The sequence below is a fragment of the Jaculus jaculus genome, chromosome 5 (assembly GCF_020740685.1).
Source record: "Jaculus jaculus isolate mJacJac1 chromosome 5, mJacJac1.mat.Y.cur, whole genome shotgun sequence".
NCBI classification, from domain to species: Eukaryota; Metazoa; Chordata; class Mammalia; order Rodentia; family Dipodidae; genus Jaculus; species Jaculus jaculus.
The window spans coordinates 59,786,599-59,801,841 of NC_059106.1; the positions used below are offsets into that span (position 1 = coordinate 59,786,599).

Here is a 15,243-nt window from a genome sequence, read left to right on the forward strand (position 1 = left end):
CAACAGAAATCCTGCAACCATTGAGACAAAAGAAGGAGCATTTTTCGCTCAGGCAAAGGGTAGATGCTTTGAGGGTACAGGAATGGGGGTTCACGTGTCATTTCTTCCCTGGACACATTCATTAAGGCTGCATTCCCCTCTGGCTTTCAATTGGATTTGGCCAAGATGAGGGGATGAGAATCAAGTCAGAACATAAAATTTTTTTTTAAAATTTATTTGAGAGACAGAGGAAGGCATATAGAGAATGGGCACAACAGGGCCTCTAGTCCCTGAAATGAACTCCAGACACTTGCGCCATCTTGTGTTATTTGGGTACTGGGGAGTTGAACCTGGGTCCTTAAGCTTTGCAGGCAAGCACCTTAGCTACTAAGCCATTTTTTCAGCCCAAGTCGGAACGTTCACCCCCACACTGTCCCTTCGCTAGCGCTGTGCTCCTATGGCCATAGTTGCAGCCCAATTCCTCCCTTAGTTTATGGTTCCTTTTTTTTTTTTTTTTTTTTAATTTTTCTTTGACAGAGAAATAGGCAAGGGGAAGGGAGGGAGAGAATGGGCATACCAAGTCCTCCAGCCACTGCAAGGGAACTCCAGACACATGTGCCCCCTTGTCCATCTGGCTTCCGTAGGTCCTGGGGAATCGAACCTCAATCCTTTGGCTTTGTAGGCAAACGCCTTAACCACTAAGCCATTTTTCCAGCCCTTCAGTTCCTATTCTTGAGAAGGTCTGGCAATATAGTTCAAGTAGGCCTCAAGTGATCTTCCAACCTCAGCCTCCTGAATGCTGGGATTAGCCAGAACTCCTGTGCTTTTGGGGTTATGTCTTCCTGCAGTGAACTCTACTGGTCTCATCCTGGGTAAATACCCATAATGCTGTTCACACCCTTTGGAGGTACCATCTGTTTCCTGCTGGGATACCAGTGTAGGAATGCAGCATGGCCCTCTCTATAGTCATTCTGGCACTGTCTTCTGTGGACATCGTGGTCAGATCAGCTCCATACTCAGGTCTCAGGCTGGGCAGAGTTCCCCAGAAAGCACATGTTCACAGGGACCTGTGCTGTGTGCGGAGAACCAACGGCCCTCTGGTGGTTAATTCCTGGAAGTGCACCTCAGTTCCCACAGCCCTTTATACACTCCAGCACACCTCATTCACTTGAGTACTGTCCCTGTCTTAAAGGGGAGATCACAGGGCTTCAGCGACTCTGCACTGCACTTAAATCTTAACTATGGACAACAAGGTCCTATCTTTGCCTCTCCTGCTTTTGCTGACCCAGACACATTGGCCTTTACTCAGACCCCAGGATGTTTGTGTGGCTCCCATTAAAAAATGTCTGGGACCTCCCTGAGTGCCCCCCACTTGGTCACCTCAGTACAAATGTCAGTCTTCCTGGCACACAGCAATGAGCAAACCAGCAGATGGTGGCTGTGTCTTTGCCAGCCTCGGAGCTGAACTCCCCAGGCCTCTTCCTTCCTGAAGCCCCTCAATTCCCAGGAAGCAGTCTTGGACTCTATCAAAAACTCACATTGATTTATTAGAATATGAAAAAGGTTCAATTTCTTCTGTACAGGCGGCAGAGCGGCAGCAGTTGCGGTGGCTTTGTACGTGGTTGTCGATGTCGCCTTGCATGGCAACTCCTGCCCAAAACAGCACTTGCATGAAGAGGAGGCAGCTGGGCCGAGCACCCATGGCCCATCCCCGGGAGAGGGACCCTCTGACTATTGCACGAGACTGGGGGAGGAAGCGAGTGCCCGGGGGTCGAGTGGACACCCGTGGGCCCTAGGCCCAGCCATGGTGGCGGTAGGGAGTGTGTGGATGTGAACAAAGGTTTCTGGGGTCCAGCACTCTGTCCACCCTAGCAGCCCTGACCAGGGGAAACCTCCCCCATGGCTGGGCTCCACAGCAAGCTGGGTGTGCAGGAGAGGGAGAGGGCTGGAGACAGGCCAGGTCATGAGGGCTGGGCCCACGACCAAGGCAGGTGCCAGGAGGCCTCCCGGCTGATGTGGCTGGAGAATCATGACATGTGGAGCCATGTCTGAAGTCAGAGCCTCGGACAAAACGGCCCAGCAGGCAGAGGACCGCTTCGGGGGAGGATGTTAGAGGAGTGTGAGAGGCGGAGACTGACTGGCAGGGTGGCCTGAATGCTCTGAAAACAAGTGCCTCTGTGCAAACAATCTTGTACATGGAGGTGCAAAAACAAAATATAAAAAGGCAGCCCGTTCCGGAGACTTGACAGTCCCTCCCTGGGTAGCAGCCACAGAAGTGCCCAGTGGTCCTCATCACCCAAGTCACTTCCCTGTTTAAAGTGCCCCAGCTCCAGGCAGAGAGGGTGGGAGATGCCCTCAGCCGTAGGCTTGGGGGTAAGGATGGCTCGGGTGGCTGGTCAGGAGGCCATGGCTGGCAGGAGCAGGGCGGGGCTCTCACAGGTTCCCCATCCCTCCTCCGGCCACACACAGCAGCTTTCCTCTGATCCTCTGATAAAGGAGGGCCTTGTCTGGGGAAGGGAGGCCTCAGCTCCTCTTTCCTGGGTAGGCCCACAGAGGAGCCACAGGCTCTTTGGTTAAAACAAAGATTGAAGATGGAAGATTGGTCTGATTAAGGGAGGTAGGGGAAAGGAAGGCCTTGAGGTCAGGGGGACTGGAGCCCTGGTCCTGTTACGGGACAGCCTGGATCTGGAAGAGGGTGGGGCCTGCCTCACCAGCCCAGCTCTTCTGCCGAAAGGATTGGGAAGGCAGTTCCAGTGGGAGAGGACGCTTCCCAGGAGGCAGGGGTAGCCGTGCTGCTGTGGGGGCTGTGGGCCCAGCTGCCATGCGGTGGGAGGGGGGGCAGGACTAATCCAGGTCAGGAGGGCAAGGGGAGCCCCCCAGACCCCACTCTGATGGGAGAGTGCCGGACGGGCGCTGCCCGCTGGCCTGGCTCTATTGTGCCTTGGGGATGAAAGGCTCCCCCTCCCCAGGCTCAGGGTTAGGGCCTGGGTCACTGAGGCAGCGCTGTATCCTTTGAGAGCTGGGACTGTCACTTGGTCCAGGGGTGAAGACATCATCAGTGCCTGGAGATGAGGGCTCCTTGCTGCGCATCATGATGACCCCATCATCATCCTCATCTTCCTCAGTCAGTTTTGTTGGGTCCTGGTTTAGTCCTAAGACCTTGCCCTTCAACTCCTCATTCACCAGGTCGACAGACTCGGGTGACTGGGGGGAGGCTGGGTCGATGGTGATGACAGGTAAGTCTGCCTTCGGCTCATAGGCCAGAGGGTCTGTGGATGAGAACAAGGCACAAGCTGGGTTCTGCCCAGTGCGGGCCACACCTCAAGGGCTCCCTCATCTGCAGCTCCCAGTGTCGTTTTGGGAGTGCAACTCCCCTCCAACCCATGGGCTTCGGAGCCTTGTCCAACGAGCCTGAGTGATCCATTCGCCATCTGCTCATCCCCAAGACTGCTGTCCCTCCACAGGTTAAAAATTAAGGCTTTCACTAGCTACAGATGATTGGGCTTCTGCGGGAGAAGGAAAATACTTGGTAGCAGAGGCCAGTAAGTTAAAAAGGAGACATAAAGGGAAGAGAAAGGAAGGGAGGAAGATACTTAATAGGTTGATATTGTATATATGTAATTACAATGATTGTAATGGGGAGGTAATATGATGGAGAATGTAATTTCAAAGGGGAAAGTGTGGGGGTGGGGAGGGAGGGAATTACCATGGGACTTTTTTATAATCATGGAAAATGTTAATAAAAATTTAATTTTTTTTTTTTTTTTTTTGAGGTAGGGTCTCACTCTAGCCCAGGCTGACCTGGAATTCACTATGGAGTCTCAGGGTGGCCTCGAACTCATGGCAATCCTCCTACCTCTGCCTCCCGAGTGCTGGGATTAAAGGCACGTGCCACCACGCCCGGCTAAAATTTAAAAATTTTTTTAAAAAATTAAGGCTTTTGGGTTGGAGAGATGGCTTAGTAGTTAAAGCATTTGTGAAGCCTAAGGACCCAGGTTCAATGCCCCAGTACCCATGTAAGCCAGATGCCTATGGGGACACATGTTCCTGGAGTTTGTTTGCAGTGGCTGGAGGCCTTGGTGTACCCACTCTCTCTCTAACAAATTAAGTTTAAAATAATAAGGCATTTTTTGAGTCATGGCCTGCCCTCGGTTCCACTCTGGACTGGAGACCCTGCATCCCTGCCAGGTGCCCTGTCTCTCTCAGTTCCTGACCCAGCCATCACCCTGAGCCCCACTGGGAGCACCTCTGTACCGAGGGATGAGAACAAGGCCATGCTGACCCCTCTGTCAACCTCCCGCCGCACCTGATGTGGACACAAGCTCACCCCTTGCCAAGAGGTAAGGAGCCAGCATGGGAAAAGCCTGAACCTTGGGAGCTGGTGGCTCAGAGCCCAGCGCTGCAGGCCCTCTTCAGCCCCTTACCTGAACCTATGCGGGCCCGCGACATGGTGGGCGAGTCCAGCTTGTGGGCGGGCACCGTCAGGTAATTGTTGATCTGACAGAGAGAGGGAACGAGCAGGTGGTAAGCGTGGGCGGACACCTTCTGCACAGCACGGAGGTGGCTCTTCCTTGTCAGGCTCTTCCACATGCCTGTACTTCAGGGGCTTATCCAGGTTTACAGCGAGCTGTGCCATCTCCTTGGCAAATGTGAACACACCTGCCCTGCCCCAGCCTCAGCTGTAGCCCATGTGTCGTGTCCTGAGGCTCCAAACCATAAAACAACTCAAGGGGGCTACACCTGGGTCCTGAGTGGCTGCCAGGTATTTTATTTTTATTTTGTTTTTGCAAGGTAGGGTCTCATTCTAGCCCAGGCTGACCTGGAATGTCAGGTGTTTAAAATTCAACATGTCAGTTGAGGTCAGCTCTGCCCCTTCTTTCAAACCTTGTTTCTCTCTTGGGATACCCTATGGCGTCTGTGGTAGACCACTCCCAACACCCGCACAGAAGCCCAGACGCAGCCCCTGACTTTTCCATCAGCCCCGGCTCAAGCTGATAACCATTCCTGGCTCATTCTTCTTCCCCAGTGTTCCCTCAACTCACACCCTCCTCTCTTCTTGCCACAGGGTTAATCTGTATTACCCCCAACCTACCATACCACCAGCCCCATGCTCTTCAGACTCCTGGTTCTAGCATGGGGACATTTCCTTAGAGGAACCTGGTGAAGCCCTGGGGTGCAGGCTGAGAAGAACCCAGATTCTAGAACCCCAAGAAAGGCAGGGCCAGTTCCAGCTCCAGCCAGACACACACCTTCTGCTCCAGCTGTCGGGCCTTCTGTCTCCGGAGCAGCATCTGGTTCCAGGCCTCCTCGTAGGGGTCTGCCACCAGCGTGTGTCTATTGTAGGACCGCAGCTATGGGAGGAACAGCTATCAGGGCAGGTCAGGCCCCAGAAGTGGGGCTGGAGGTCCAGAGCTAGGGAGGCTTTGGCCACATATGCGGGGGGAGGAGAGAAGATGGGGGGGGGGCAGAGGTTCCACAGCAAAGGCAAAGGGCGCCCTCAAGGGAGGGCGGGCAAGCAGGGCCGGGACTTGTCTGGTGCAGGAGTCAGGAGGGCAGACCCTCACCCGCTGCCTGGTCTTCTGCAGGTTGTTCCTCAGGATCTTGCGGATCTCTTCCTCCTTGTCCTTTGACAATGCAGGCAGGATGCGTTCAGCAGTCAGGGACTTGGGGTTGATGTTCCTGGTACAAAGAACACAGGCTAGGTGACTATTCTTGTCACCCTGGGGCCTGTTGGGATAGGCCAGGAGGATGGCTGAAGCCTTGGGGCCTTAGTGTGGCTCCAGATTCCAAGGCAGCCCAGACTGGACAACAGGGTCTCCCTGGTGTGTGTGTGTTGGGGTACAGATGCTACCCAGACTGGCCACTGGTACTCACTGCATGGAGACAGTAGAGACGGCAGAGGGGATCTTGCCCATGCCTCCGCTCTCCACCAGCTCAATGGCCTGCTTCATCTCCATCTTGTGGTAGAAGGCGATGAGCTGAGGCTCCTTGGACCGTTCTCCAGCTATCAGACACTTCTTCACATATTTCTTATTAAAGCGGTTGAGCCTGTGGGAAGCAGAGGGAGGCAGATGGATCCAGCTTCTAAGCATGGGGAGATGCCCAGGCTCCCAGGGACCCTTCCCTGTCCCACCATGCCTGCCACGTACTTGTCCTTCCAGTGGTGGTGGCCGTAGTGACCACAGATGTCCTCGATGCCTGTCAGAAGGTGGTCCAGGAACTGAAATGGGCCCAGGGCCAGGTCAAGCCTCGCTATCGGTTCTTCCCTACCCAACCTTCACCCCAGCTATGGAGTTAATTAACCAAGCCCTGTAGTCCCAGAAGTAGCCAGGAGGTGGCGCCTACCGCTCACTCATCTGGAGACAAGAGGACACTCTGGATCCCTCCCTCCTAGAGAAGGCTGAGCCCTTTTCTCTGAAGCCACTTCAACCTAGAGACTGAAGCTGGTTCCATAAAAAACTCTCCAGTCCTCAGCTGCTCGTACCACACTATCCCTGCAGCTAGACCCTGGCAGGAGGCCCCAAGGGGCTAAAAGACCACCCAGCACTGGGATAAGGAAAGACAGAGAGACATGAGGCCTGGCTGCTCCCCAGCTCCCAGAGCCTCCTACAAGCCAGGGCCTAGCTCAGCCGCAATTACCTGTGTGTGGATCTCCTCATTGATGGAGCGCTTTGTTTCTTGCTTTTTCTTCACAGCCAATAGGTCTACCAGGGGCCGAATGGTCATACCCTGGGGGGAGGGGGCGAGTGTCAGGCCCTGTGGTTCTGCTACCCTGATGAGGAGGCTGGGGACCTAAGGGTTCCTGAGGCGAGGAGACCCTCTGCTCTGAGGTCCTTAATCTCCCAGGACAGAAGGATTTAGAAGACCCCCACCTACATCCCAGCATGCAGATGTAGATGAAGGTAGGCTCTTAAGGCCAGCTTCTTCCTAGAGAAGACAGGCCAGCCAGGCAAATAAGCCTCATCATCATGGAGCCAAGGTCTGGATTCAAATGTTGGCTCTACCACAGACTTGCTCTGCAGCCCCAAGAAGCTGGGCTTCACAGACGGGAGACTCGCCTGTGCTCTGCCTCCCCGACACGCAGCTGGGAGGACCTGGGAACGACAGCAGCAGCTGTGTGACGACACGCCTGCCATACAGGTTTCACTGACATTGGCACTTTAACACTCGAAACCCCGACAGGTAGATCATTTCATTGTTCCCATTGTACAGCTAAGGAAACTAAGGCCTAGGGAAGAGACATAATTTCCTAAGGTTTCACAGTAATAGTAGAGCCAAGAGTGAAACCCAGGCTAGCTCAAGGGGGTCTCCATCCCAATATCACCTTCAGTGAAAGTGAGCTTGAAAACCACTGAGCACATGGGATGGCAGAGTCAAAATAAAGCAGTACTTTTGAGGATGGAAGCAGGCCAAGGGGACAAAAGAGGCAGATCCCTCTCCTGTCAAAGGACAGACTAGCTGGGCGTGGTGACACACAACTTTAATGGCAGCTTTTGGGAGGCTGAGGTAGGAGGATTGTCGTGAGTTTGAAGCTACCCTGAGACTACATAGTGAATTCCTGGTCAGCCTGGGTGAGACCCTACAGTGAGACCCTAACTTGAAAAACCAAAAAAAGGACAGATGCAATGCCCTTCTCTAAAGGTCTCCCTGTATCTTTTCCTCACGAGAAGGCAGTGTGTCCCATCTAGGGCTTTACAAGAATTACTGCTCAGAAAAGACAAATGGGCGTGAACTGGAGGCCAGGCAGCGTTCTTACCTGCCCAAGGTCACACAGTCAGGTATGGAGGGCAAAAGCGTGGTCTGGGTTAGGTCCCCGTGGGGACTGGGGTTGGGAGTAGGGCTTCTAAGCCTGGATCGTCTATATGCCACTGACTAAAGGCTAAGAGGATTCTTGGAGACCACTGTCTCATTTCACAAATACAGAACTAAGACACAAAGACAGGAGTCTCCCAGGATGCCACAGATGGTGACGTTAGGGCCCACTCCACATGTCCTGCTGCGTGGCTCAGAGACCTGTTGTGCTGTTACTATTTTATGATGCAAATATGGAGATCCTGAGACATGAGATCACCAAGACTCTGCAATGAGCGTGGGGCAGTCAGAGCAGGGGGCTGCTCACTGTCATGTCTCTTCAGTGACTCCTCATGAAGTTGGACAGTATCCTGGCCAGTTTACAGTCTGATTATTGACTTCACAATATTTCATTATCACACTGAGAAACAGAGGCCCCAGAACAGGTGGTCTGCCCAAGGTCATGACCAAGTGGAAAGGCACCCACAGACACTTTTTTTTTTTTTTTTTTTTTTAAATAGGGTCTCCTTCTAGTCCAGGCTAACCTGGAATTCACTATGTATTCTCAGAGTGGCCTTGACCTCACAGCAGGATTAAAGTCGTGCACCATCATGCCTGGCCACGGCCAGATTTCACGCAACAAACTCCTCTGTGCCCCACCCAGGCCCAGCACCTGCACAAAGACGGTGAAGAAGATGACAGTGATGATGGCCGTGAGGAACAGGTCACACATGGGGAAGTGCTTCTTGTCCAGGAGGTAGCCCAGGGAGAAGGCGATGGCCCCTCTCAGGCCCCCGTAGGCGATGATGAACTGGTCCTTGGGGGTCAGCTTGACAATGCGAAACTTGTTAATGAACCAGGTCAGGCCCAACACACCTGCCAGGAAGTGAGGGCAGTGGAAAGCTCAGGCTGCCTGGGAAGCACCCACCACTAAGCCCACCCAGCTCACTCATTTCCTAGCTCCCTCAGCCACGGGGACTCCAGATCATTCAATTCAAGAACTTTAACCTTTAATCCCAGCACTCGGGAGGCAGAGGTAGGAAGACAGCTGTGAGTTTGAGGGCATCATGAGAGTACAAAGTGAACTCCAGGTGAGCCTGGGCTAGGGTGAGACCCTACCTCGTGAGAAAAAGAGAAACAACTGGGTGGGGAACTGGAGAGAGGGCTCAGAAGTTACAGGTGCTTGCTTACAAAGCCTGCTGAGCTGGGTTCAAGTCCCCACTACCTACATAAAGCCAGATGCACAAAGTGTTTGGGATTTGCTTGCAGTGGCAAGAGGGAATACATGTCCATGCCCATTCTCTCTCCCCCCTCATAAATAAATAAACAAATAACTATGCTGAGCATAGTGGTGCATGCCTTTAATCCCATCATTTGGTAGGCAGAGGTAGGAGGATCACCGTGAGTTTGAGGCTGCCCTGAGACTACATAGTGAACTCCAGGTCAGCCTGGACTAGGGTGAGACCCTACCTCAACCCCCTCCCCCCAAAAAAGTCTTCAGGATGGGTCTAACCTCAATTCAGAGCCAGATCCTTGAAGGATGAGGACCAGGAACAATGGTCATGCAAGCATAAGGTCCCACTCTAGGATCCCCAGGCCTATGTAAGAGGCCAGGCATGGTGGCACACACCTGAAATCCCAGCACTGGGGTGTGGAGACAGGAAATCCTTGGGGCTTCCCGGTTAACTACTCTAGCAGAATCATTGAGCTCTAGGTTCAGTGAGAGACCCTTTCTCAAGGAATGAGGTGGAGAGTGACTGAGGAAAATTCCTGGCATCAAACCTCTGGCCTACATACAAACATACACACACCACCACCACATCACATGTGCCAAAAAAAAAAAAAATTGCTGGGCGTGGTGGCACACTTCTTTAATCCCAGCACTCGGGAGGCAGAGGTAGGACAATCACCGTGAGTTCAAGGCCACCCTGAGACTATAGAGTGAATTCCAGGTCAGCCTGGGCTAGAGTGAGACCCTACCTTGAAAAACAAAGAAATAAGGGACCTGTGTAAATGTGACACCTAGCCAAGCCTGGGGACCAAGGACTTAGACCTCCTCTCAGAGACAAGGGACTAAATACCGAAAAGAGCAGCCACCTAGCTGCTGAGCTTAGAAGCACGTGACATACGAGGATGACATATGAGGAAGTCTGAAGGAGCCCCACCTCGCTTTGCAAGAGCTGTGGGCACATGTGCTGTGACAACAGAACATTTGGTGTGGTGTCACAGATCCGGTTTTTGTGGGCCTCAGCACCCTCCTCAGAAGACCATCAGGCTCAGAATTGGAGGGCCTGGAGGCCCTTCACTGTAGCGAGCTGTGCCCTTCTCCAGGGATCAGACATCCAATGTGAGCATGGATTTCTCCTCCCCCAACTGTCCGAAGTGGTATTAGCAGAGAAGAGGTGTTAGCAGCCAGGAACACAGGACACCACACACCTCACAACCCAGCCTCTCCACACACTGCGCCCACTTATTCCATGGCACCGAGTACCAAACACAACTCCGCCCGGCCCCACACAGAACGCACCACACGCGTACAGAGTGCACGCCACTCCTACACACACGACACAAAGTGGCCCTGCGCACGCCACAGCACACAGCTCCTCCACAGCCTGGTCCCCCAAAGTCACACGCACATACACCCTTGGCGCCTGGGTGTCGCCTTTACCTAGCACCCGAGCAATGAGGCAGAAGAGCAGGGTGCTGATAACGAAGGTCCAGTTCCAGTGGTGGGAGCCGGCCACGGTGGACACCCCGAGGAAGATGAAGATGAGGGTCTCGCTGACGCTGCTCCACATCTTCAGGAAGTATTTGATGGTGGTGTGGGACTTGTGGGAGATATTGGCTTCCACATAAGGGCGCATTACTACTCCCGAGGCGATGAGTCTGTGGTAGGAAACGAGCGGCATTCAGGAGTGCGGTGTAGCTTCCCAGTGCCTTCTACCGACAGGGGCTGGCAGTGTTCGGGACAGCGAGTACCTGATTACGGAGCAACACCCAGGGCCTAGACACCCACTGTGTGCACTGCACTAGACACCCACTGTGTGCACTGCACACCTGTTAGCTCTGGATCCTCACAAGCCTATACGGCCAGCATATTCTTGCCTTTTTCAGACGAGGAGTGACTTTTGGAAAAAATGAAGTCACCTCCCTACCTGCTGTCACATTTGAGTGAACAGCAATGCTGAGACGCACCAACTCGGAAGCCTTTGCCTCCCCCCCCCCCCCCGCCCGGGCTGCACTGCATCTGCCCAGTGAGAGTCAAAGACGTACTATGCAGTCTCTAAGTATGATGTCCCCCCAATGCACAGGGGTCCCTCCAAGGAGCTTTACTGTAAACAGACTTTCTCCCTGCTACCCAGAATCCTCCAGCCCAGTTGAGCCTTTGTACCTCATTCTCTCTCCACAAACCATCCCCCATTTCAAGACCTGCAGAGGCCACAAGGGCTTTGTGGTGGTTTGATTCAGGTGTCCCCCATAAACTTAGGTGTTCTAAATGCTGGGTTCCCAGCTGATGGAAATTTGAGAATTAACGCCTCCTGGAGGCAGTGTATTGTTCGGGGTGGGCTTATGGGTGTTATAGCCAGTTTCCCCATGCCAGTGTTTGGCACACCCTCCTGTTGCTATTGTCTATCTGATGTTGGCCAGGGGGTGATGTCCACCCTCGACTCACGTCATCATTTTTCACTGCCTGAAGCTTTCCCCTGAAGCTTCCCCTTGAGCCCGTAAGCCAAAATAAACCTCTTTTTCCCATAAACTGTTCTTGGTGGGGTGATTTCTACCAGCAATGCAAAACTGACTACAAAAGTAAAATGGTACCAAGGAGTAGGATTGCTGCTGGACACCTGATTGGCTTTGGCCTTTTGGAGCTGATTTTCAAGAGGAATGTGGATGAATTTGAAATCTTGGCCTAAGAGACGCCTTGCAGTGCTGTAAGTACAGCTTGATGGACTGTTCTGGTCAGTGTTGAAAGACCTGAATGCAGTAATAACTATGGACTGTGAGGTTTGGATTATGCGAGTGAGAGAGAACTTTGTTTGGACTGGGCTAGCAGCTTGTGTGAAAAGCTTGCTGTTAGCCAGGCACAGTGGTGCACACCTTTAATCCCAGAACTTGGGAGGCAGAGGTAGAAGGATCGCCATGAGTTCAAGCCACCCTGAGACTACATAGTGAATTCCAGGAGAGTTTGAGCTAGAGTGAAATCCTACCTCAGGAAAAAAAAAAAAAAAAAAAAAAAAAAAAAAAAAAAGCTTGCTGTTATGCTTGTATCCTGAGAAGTTGCGCAGGGTTGCTTTGCATAGAAATGATCTGGTATAGGCACAGGGATATGGCAAAGAAAGAAAAATCTTTGGGTGAACCACTGACCATTCAGCTGCAACTGAGAGATTACAACCTTTGAGACTGGGCCAACTAACCTGCACTGGGGCAACAGGAAGAATGTAGACTCTTTTGAAGGGACCCGAGTGCTCAAGGGGTGTCCTGTTCTTCAAACTCTGCTCTACCCCCCCCCCCGGATTAACAAACTGGCACCCAACCTAGTACTGTGGAATATAAGAAAAGCAGGAAAGAGAGGGTCATTGAGTTTGCAACACAGTCTTGTGTTTTGGAAATGGCCATGGGCAGTGTGAAACAGGTTTGCTGGATGCCTGCATGGGGACCCCGTGGAGCTATGAGGATGAACCGTGGCTTGCAGAGGAGACCCAGTGGAGCTGCCGGGACCACAAGATGGCTGCCAAGTAGAGCTGCTGGCCCTGATGAAGTTTTCCAGGACTGTGAGTAGACTAGCTGGAGGGGCAGAATTGGAACTCCAGAGACTTGTTGCTGGTTAGAATTATTGGACCTGGAGATTTGTCACTGACTAGAGTTGTTGGACTCGGAGCTACAGAGTTTGGTGTTCGCCCTGTTTAAATCATGTATTGCTTGAGTATTTCTTTGCTATGCCCAATGCTATCTTTTGCAGAGTGAATGTTTATTCTGTGCCATTATGGATTTTTCTGAGATTATTTTTTGGTATTATGGCTCAGTTACAAGATTTTAGACTATGGGGATGTATAAGCATCATTGGAATTGATAAAAACTATGGGGACTTTTAAAGTTAGATAAATGCATTGCATTTTACATCATGTATGGTTATCAGTTTATGGGGGCTAGGGGTGGAATGTAGTGGTTTGATTCAGGTGCTCCCCATAAACTTAGGTGTTCTAAATGCTGGGTTCCCAGCTGATAGAGATTTGGGAATTAATGCTTCCTGGAGGCAGCATATTGTTGGGGGTGGGCTTATGGGTGTTATAGGCAGTTTCCCCATGCCACTGTTTGGCACACTCTCCTGTTGCTATTGTCCACCTTATGTTGGCCAGGGGGTGATGTCCCCCTCTGCTCATGCCATCATTTTCCCTGCCATTGTGGAGCTTCCCCTCGAGCCTATAAGCAAAAATAAACCTCTTTTTCCCAGAAGCTGCTCTTGGTTGGGTGATTCCTACCAGCAATGCGAACCTGATTGCAATAGGCTTCTAAGGCAGAGGCCTGGGAGGCTCTTCCTGAAGCTGCTGAGAGGAGAAATTGGTAGGAGCCTATTTCAGCCTCACTGGTGGAACCCCCTTTGAGACAAAGGAAGGGAGAAAAGTGGCAAGGCTGAGACCTTCCAGGACTTTAAGCTCAGATTCTGCTTTCTGGGCTCTGGGCTCGACCTGTACCAGTTGCTCTCTTTTGTCTTATCTGCTTTCTGACAGCATGCCCCTTCCAGATGCCCGAATCCCACAGAGCCCAGTGGAAGTGCCTTCTGGAGGTAGGTCTCCGATGACCTTCCACTGACTGTTGTACAAGTCTGGTACCCGGAGCTCATGTTGCATGCAGGAAGCCAGGGACCATGTACTGGGAGCTCCCTGGTGAGACCACACGAGCCCAGGGACTTTGTGCAAGTCTCCCTACCCCAAACCCACCACCTGCCATGCCTGGACTCACGCCATGATTCCCGACAGGTGGAAGAGCTCAGCCGACAGGTAGGCCATGTAGCTGTAGAGGAAGACGAAGAGCGGCTCGATGACACGGATGTGTGAGGTGAATCGGGAGGTGAAGGCTGCGATGACCCCGTAGACCACGCCCACAAACACCCCGCCCAGGGACACCACGAAGAAGCTCAGGAAGCCGAGGAAGATGTCCACGATGCCCACATGGTCGTAGCTGGCAAACTCCTCAAAGAGGTGATACAGGACCTGAGGGGGATGTGCAAGCTGGTGGGCAGGAGGGCACAGCTCTGGCTCCATGGTTCCCTGGGATCCACCCATGATCATTTCAGCCCCTCTGTGGACCACTAGAAAGCCCAGTGCTTAGAACCATGACCTGGAGTAAGACAGGCTCCCCAGAATCCCACAGCTCACCCTCAAGCTGACCAGCTGGGGCTGGAATCTTGGCCCTGGCCCTACCTAGCTATGCATGACCGATGACTCAATCTCCTTGTGCTTGGGTTTTTTTATTTTTTTGTTCATTTTTATTTGAGTGAGTGTGTGAGAGAGAGAGGGAGGGAGGGAGAGGGAGAGAGAGAGGGAGAGAATGGGTGCACCAGGGCTTCCAGGCACTGTTAACGAACTCTAGACGCATGCACCCCCTTGGGCATCTGGCTAACGTGAGTCCTGGGGAATTGAGCCCCAAACCGGGGTCCTTAGGGTTCACAGGCAAGTGCTCAACCGCTAAGCCATCTCTCCAGCCCTCCTTGTGCTTGGGTTTTCCACAAGATGGGGACGAAGAGTCCACACATGATAGGGCATGCCTGTCCTGAGCATGGAGCTCAAACAGTGCTAACACTCCTGGTACCCTCAAGTCTGTTCCTCTCACTTGACCCTGCATAAGCCACACCCTCACTAGATTTATCTCCCCTTTAGCTCGAAGCAGCACATTGAGACAATGTGCCAGAACAGGACTTCTTTTGTTTGATTTTTTTTTTTTTTTTTTTTTTGAGGTAGAGTTTCACTCTGAAAATACACGTGGCCAGGCCACTGGAGACTTGGGTTTTCTGGAGGTGGGGTGGGAAATCTCTACTTAACTACTCCCCAGGTGGTTGCCATGAACAGTGAAGTTCAGATGTGGTAGAACTAGAGGCTAAGGCTTCCCATTGCTGGGGCCGGACAGGCAGACAGATGGTTTCTGAAACACCAGTATCACGTACTGATCATCCTTATTGGTAACCAAGCCAAGGTTGCCTCTTTTCTCGCTCAACTGAGGCTCCGAGATATAAACCCACATGCCAGAGTGCTCCCAGTAAGGAGCTGGACTAGGTCCAGAACTAGTTCCCTGGTGGCTGTGGGCTGAGGCCTCCCTGTAGCACAGAATACTCGGCCTCCAGGTTCTGCTCTTCATGGTCAGCACAGCACCAAGGCTCCCCAGGCTTACTCATGTCCAGGTCCCCAGAGCTCTGCTGGGGAGCCGCTGGGGAGCTTCCAGCCCTGGAGGATGGGGGATGCAGACATGGGGAGGTGG

At 52.6% G+C, this 15,243-nt stretch overlaps 1 protein-coding gene across 1 annotated transcript in view; it reads right to left on the bottom strand.

Moving 5' to 3' along the window:
* Nucleotides 1–1,508: 1,508 nt before the first annotated feature.
* The window catches only part of Slc9a1 (solute carrier family 9 member A1), a 74,004-nt gene continuing 60,269 nt past the window's right edge, over nucleotides 1,509–15,243 (bottom strand). The window contains exons 3-12 of the mRNA XM_004671226.2: nucleotides 13,732–13,982; nucleotides 10,439–10,656; nucleotides 8,444–8,646; nucleotides 6,619–6,708; nucleotides 6,129–6,199; nucleotides 5,854–6,027; nucleotides 5,544–5,658; nucleotides 5,229–5,330; nucleotides 4,404–4,476; nucleotides 1,509–3,248 (exon numbers count right to left, since the gene is read on the bottom strand). Coding sequence (XP_004671283.1) covers nucleotides 2,911–3,248; nucleotides 4,404–4,476; nucleotides 5,229–5,330; nucleotides 5,544–5,658; nucleotides 5,854–6,027; nucleotides 6,129–6,199; nucleotides 6,619–6,708; nucleotides 8,444–8,646; nucleotides 10,439–10,656; nucleotides 13,732–13,982 — 1,635 coding nt within the window. The 3' untranslated portion in view covers nucleotides 1,509–2,910. The remainder of the gene's footprint in view (nucleotides 3,249–4,403; nucleotides 4,477–5,228; nucleotides 5,331–5,543; nucleotides 5,659–5,853; nucleotides 6,028–6,128; nucleotides 6,200–6,618; nucleotides 6,709–8,443; nucleotides 8,647–10,438; nucleotides 10,657–13,731; nucleotides 13,983–15,243) is intronic.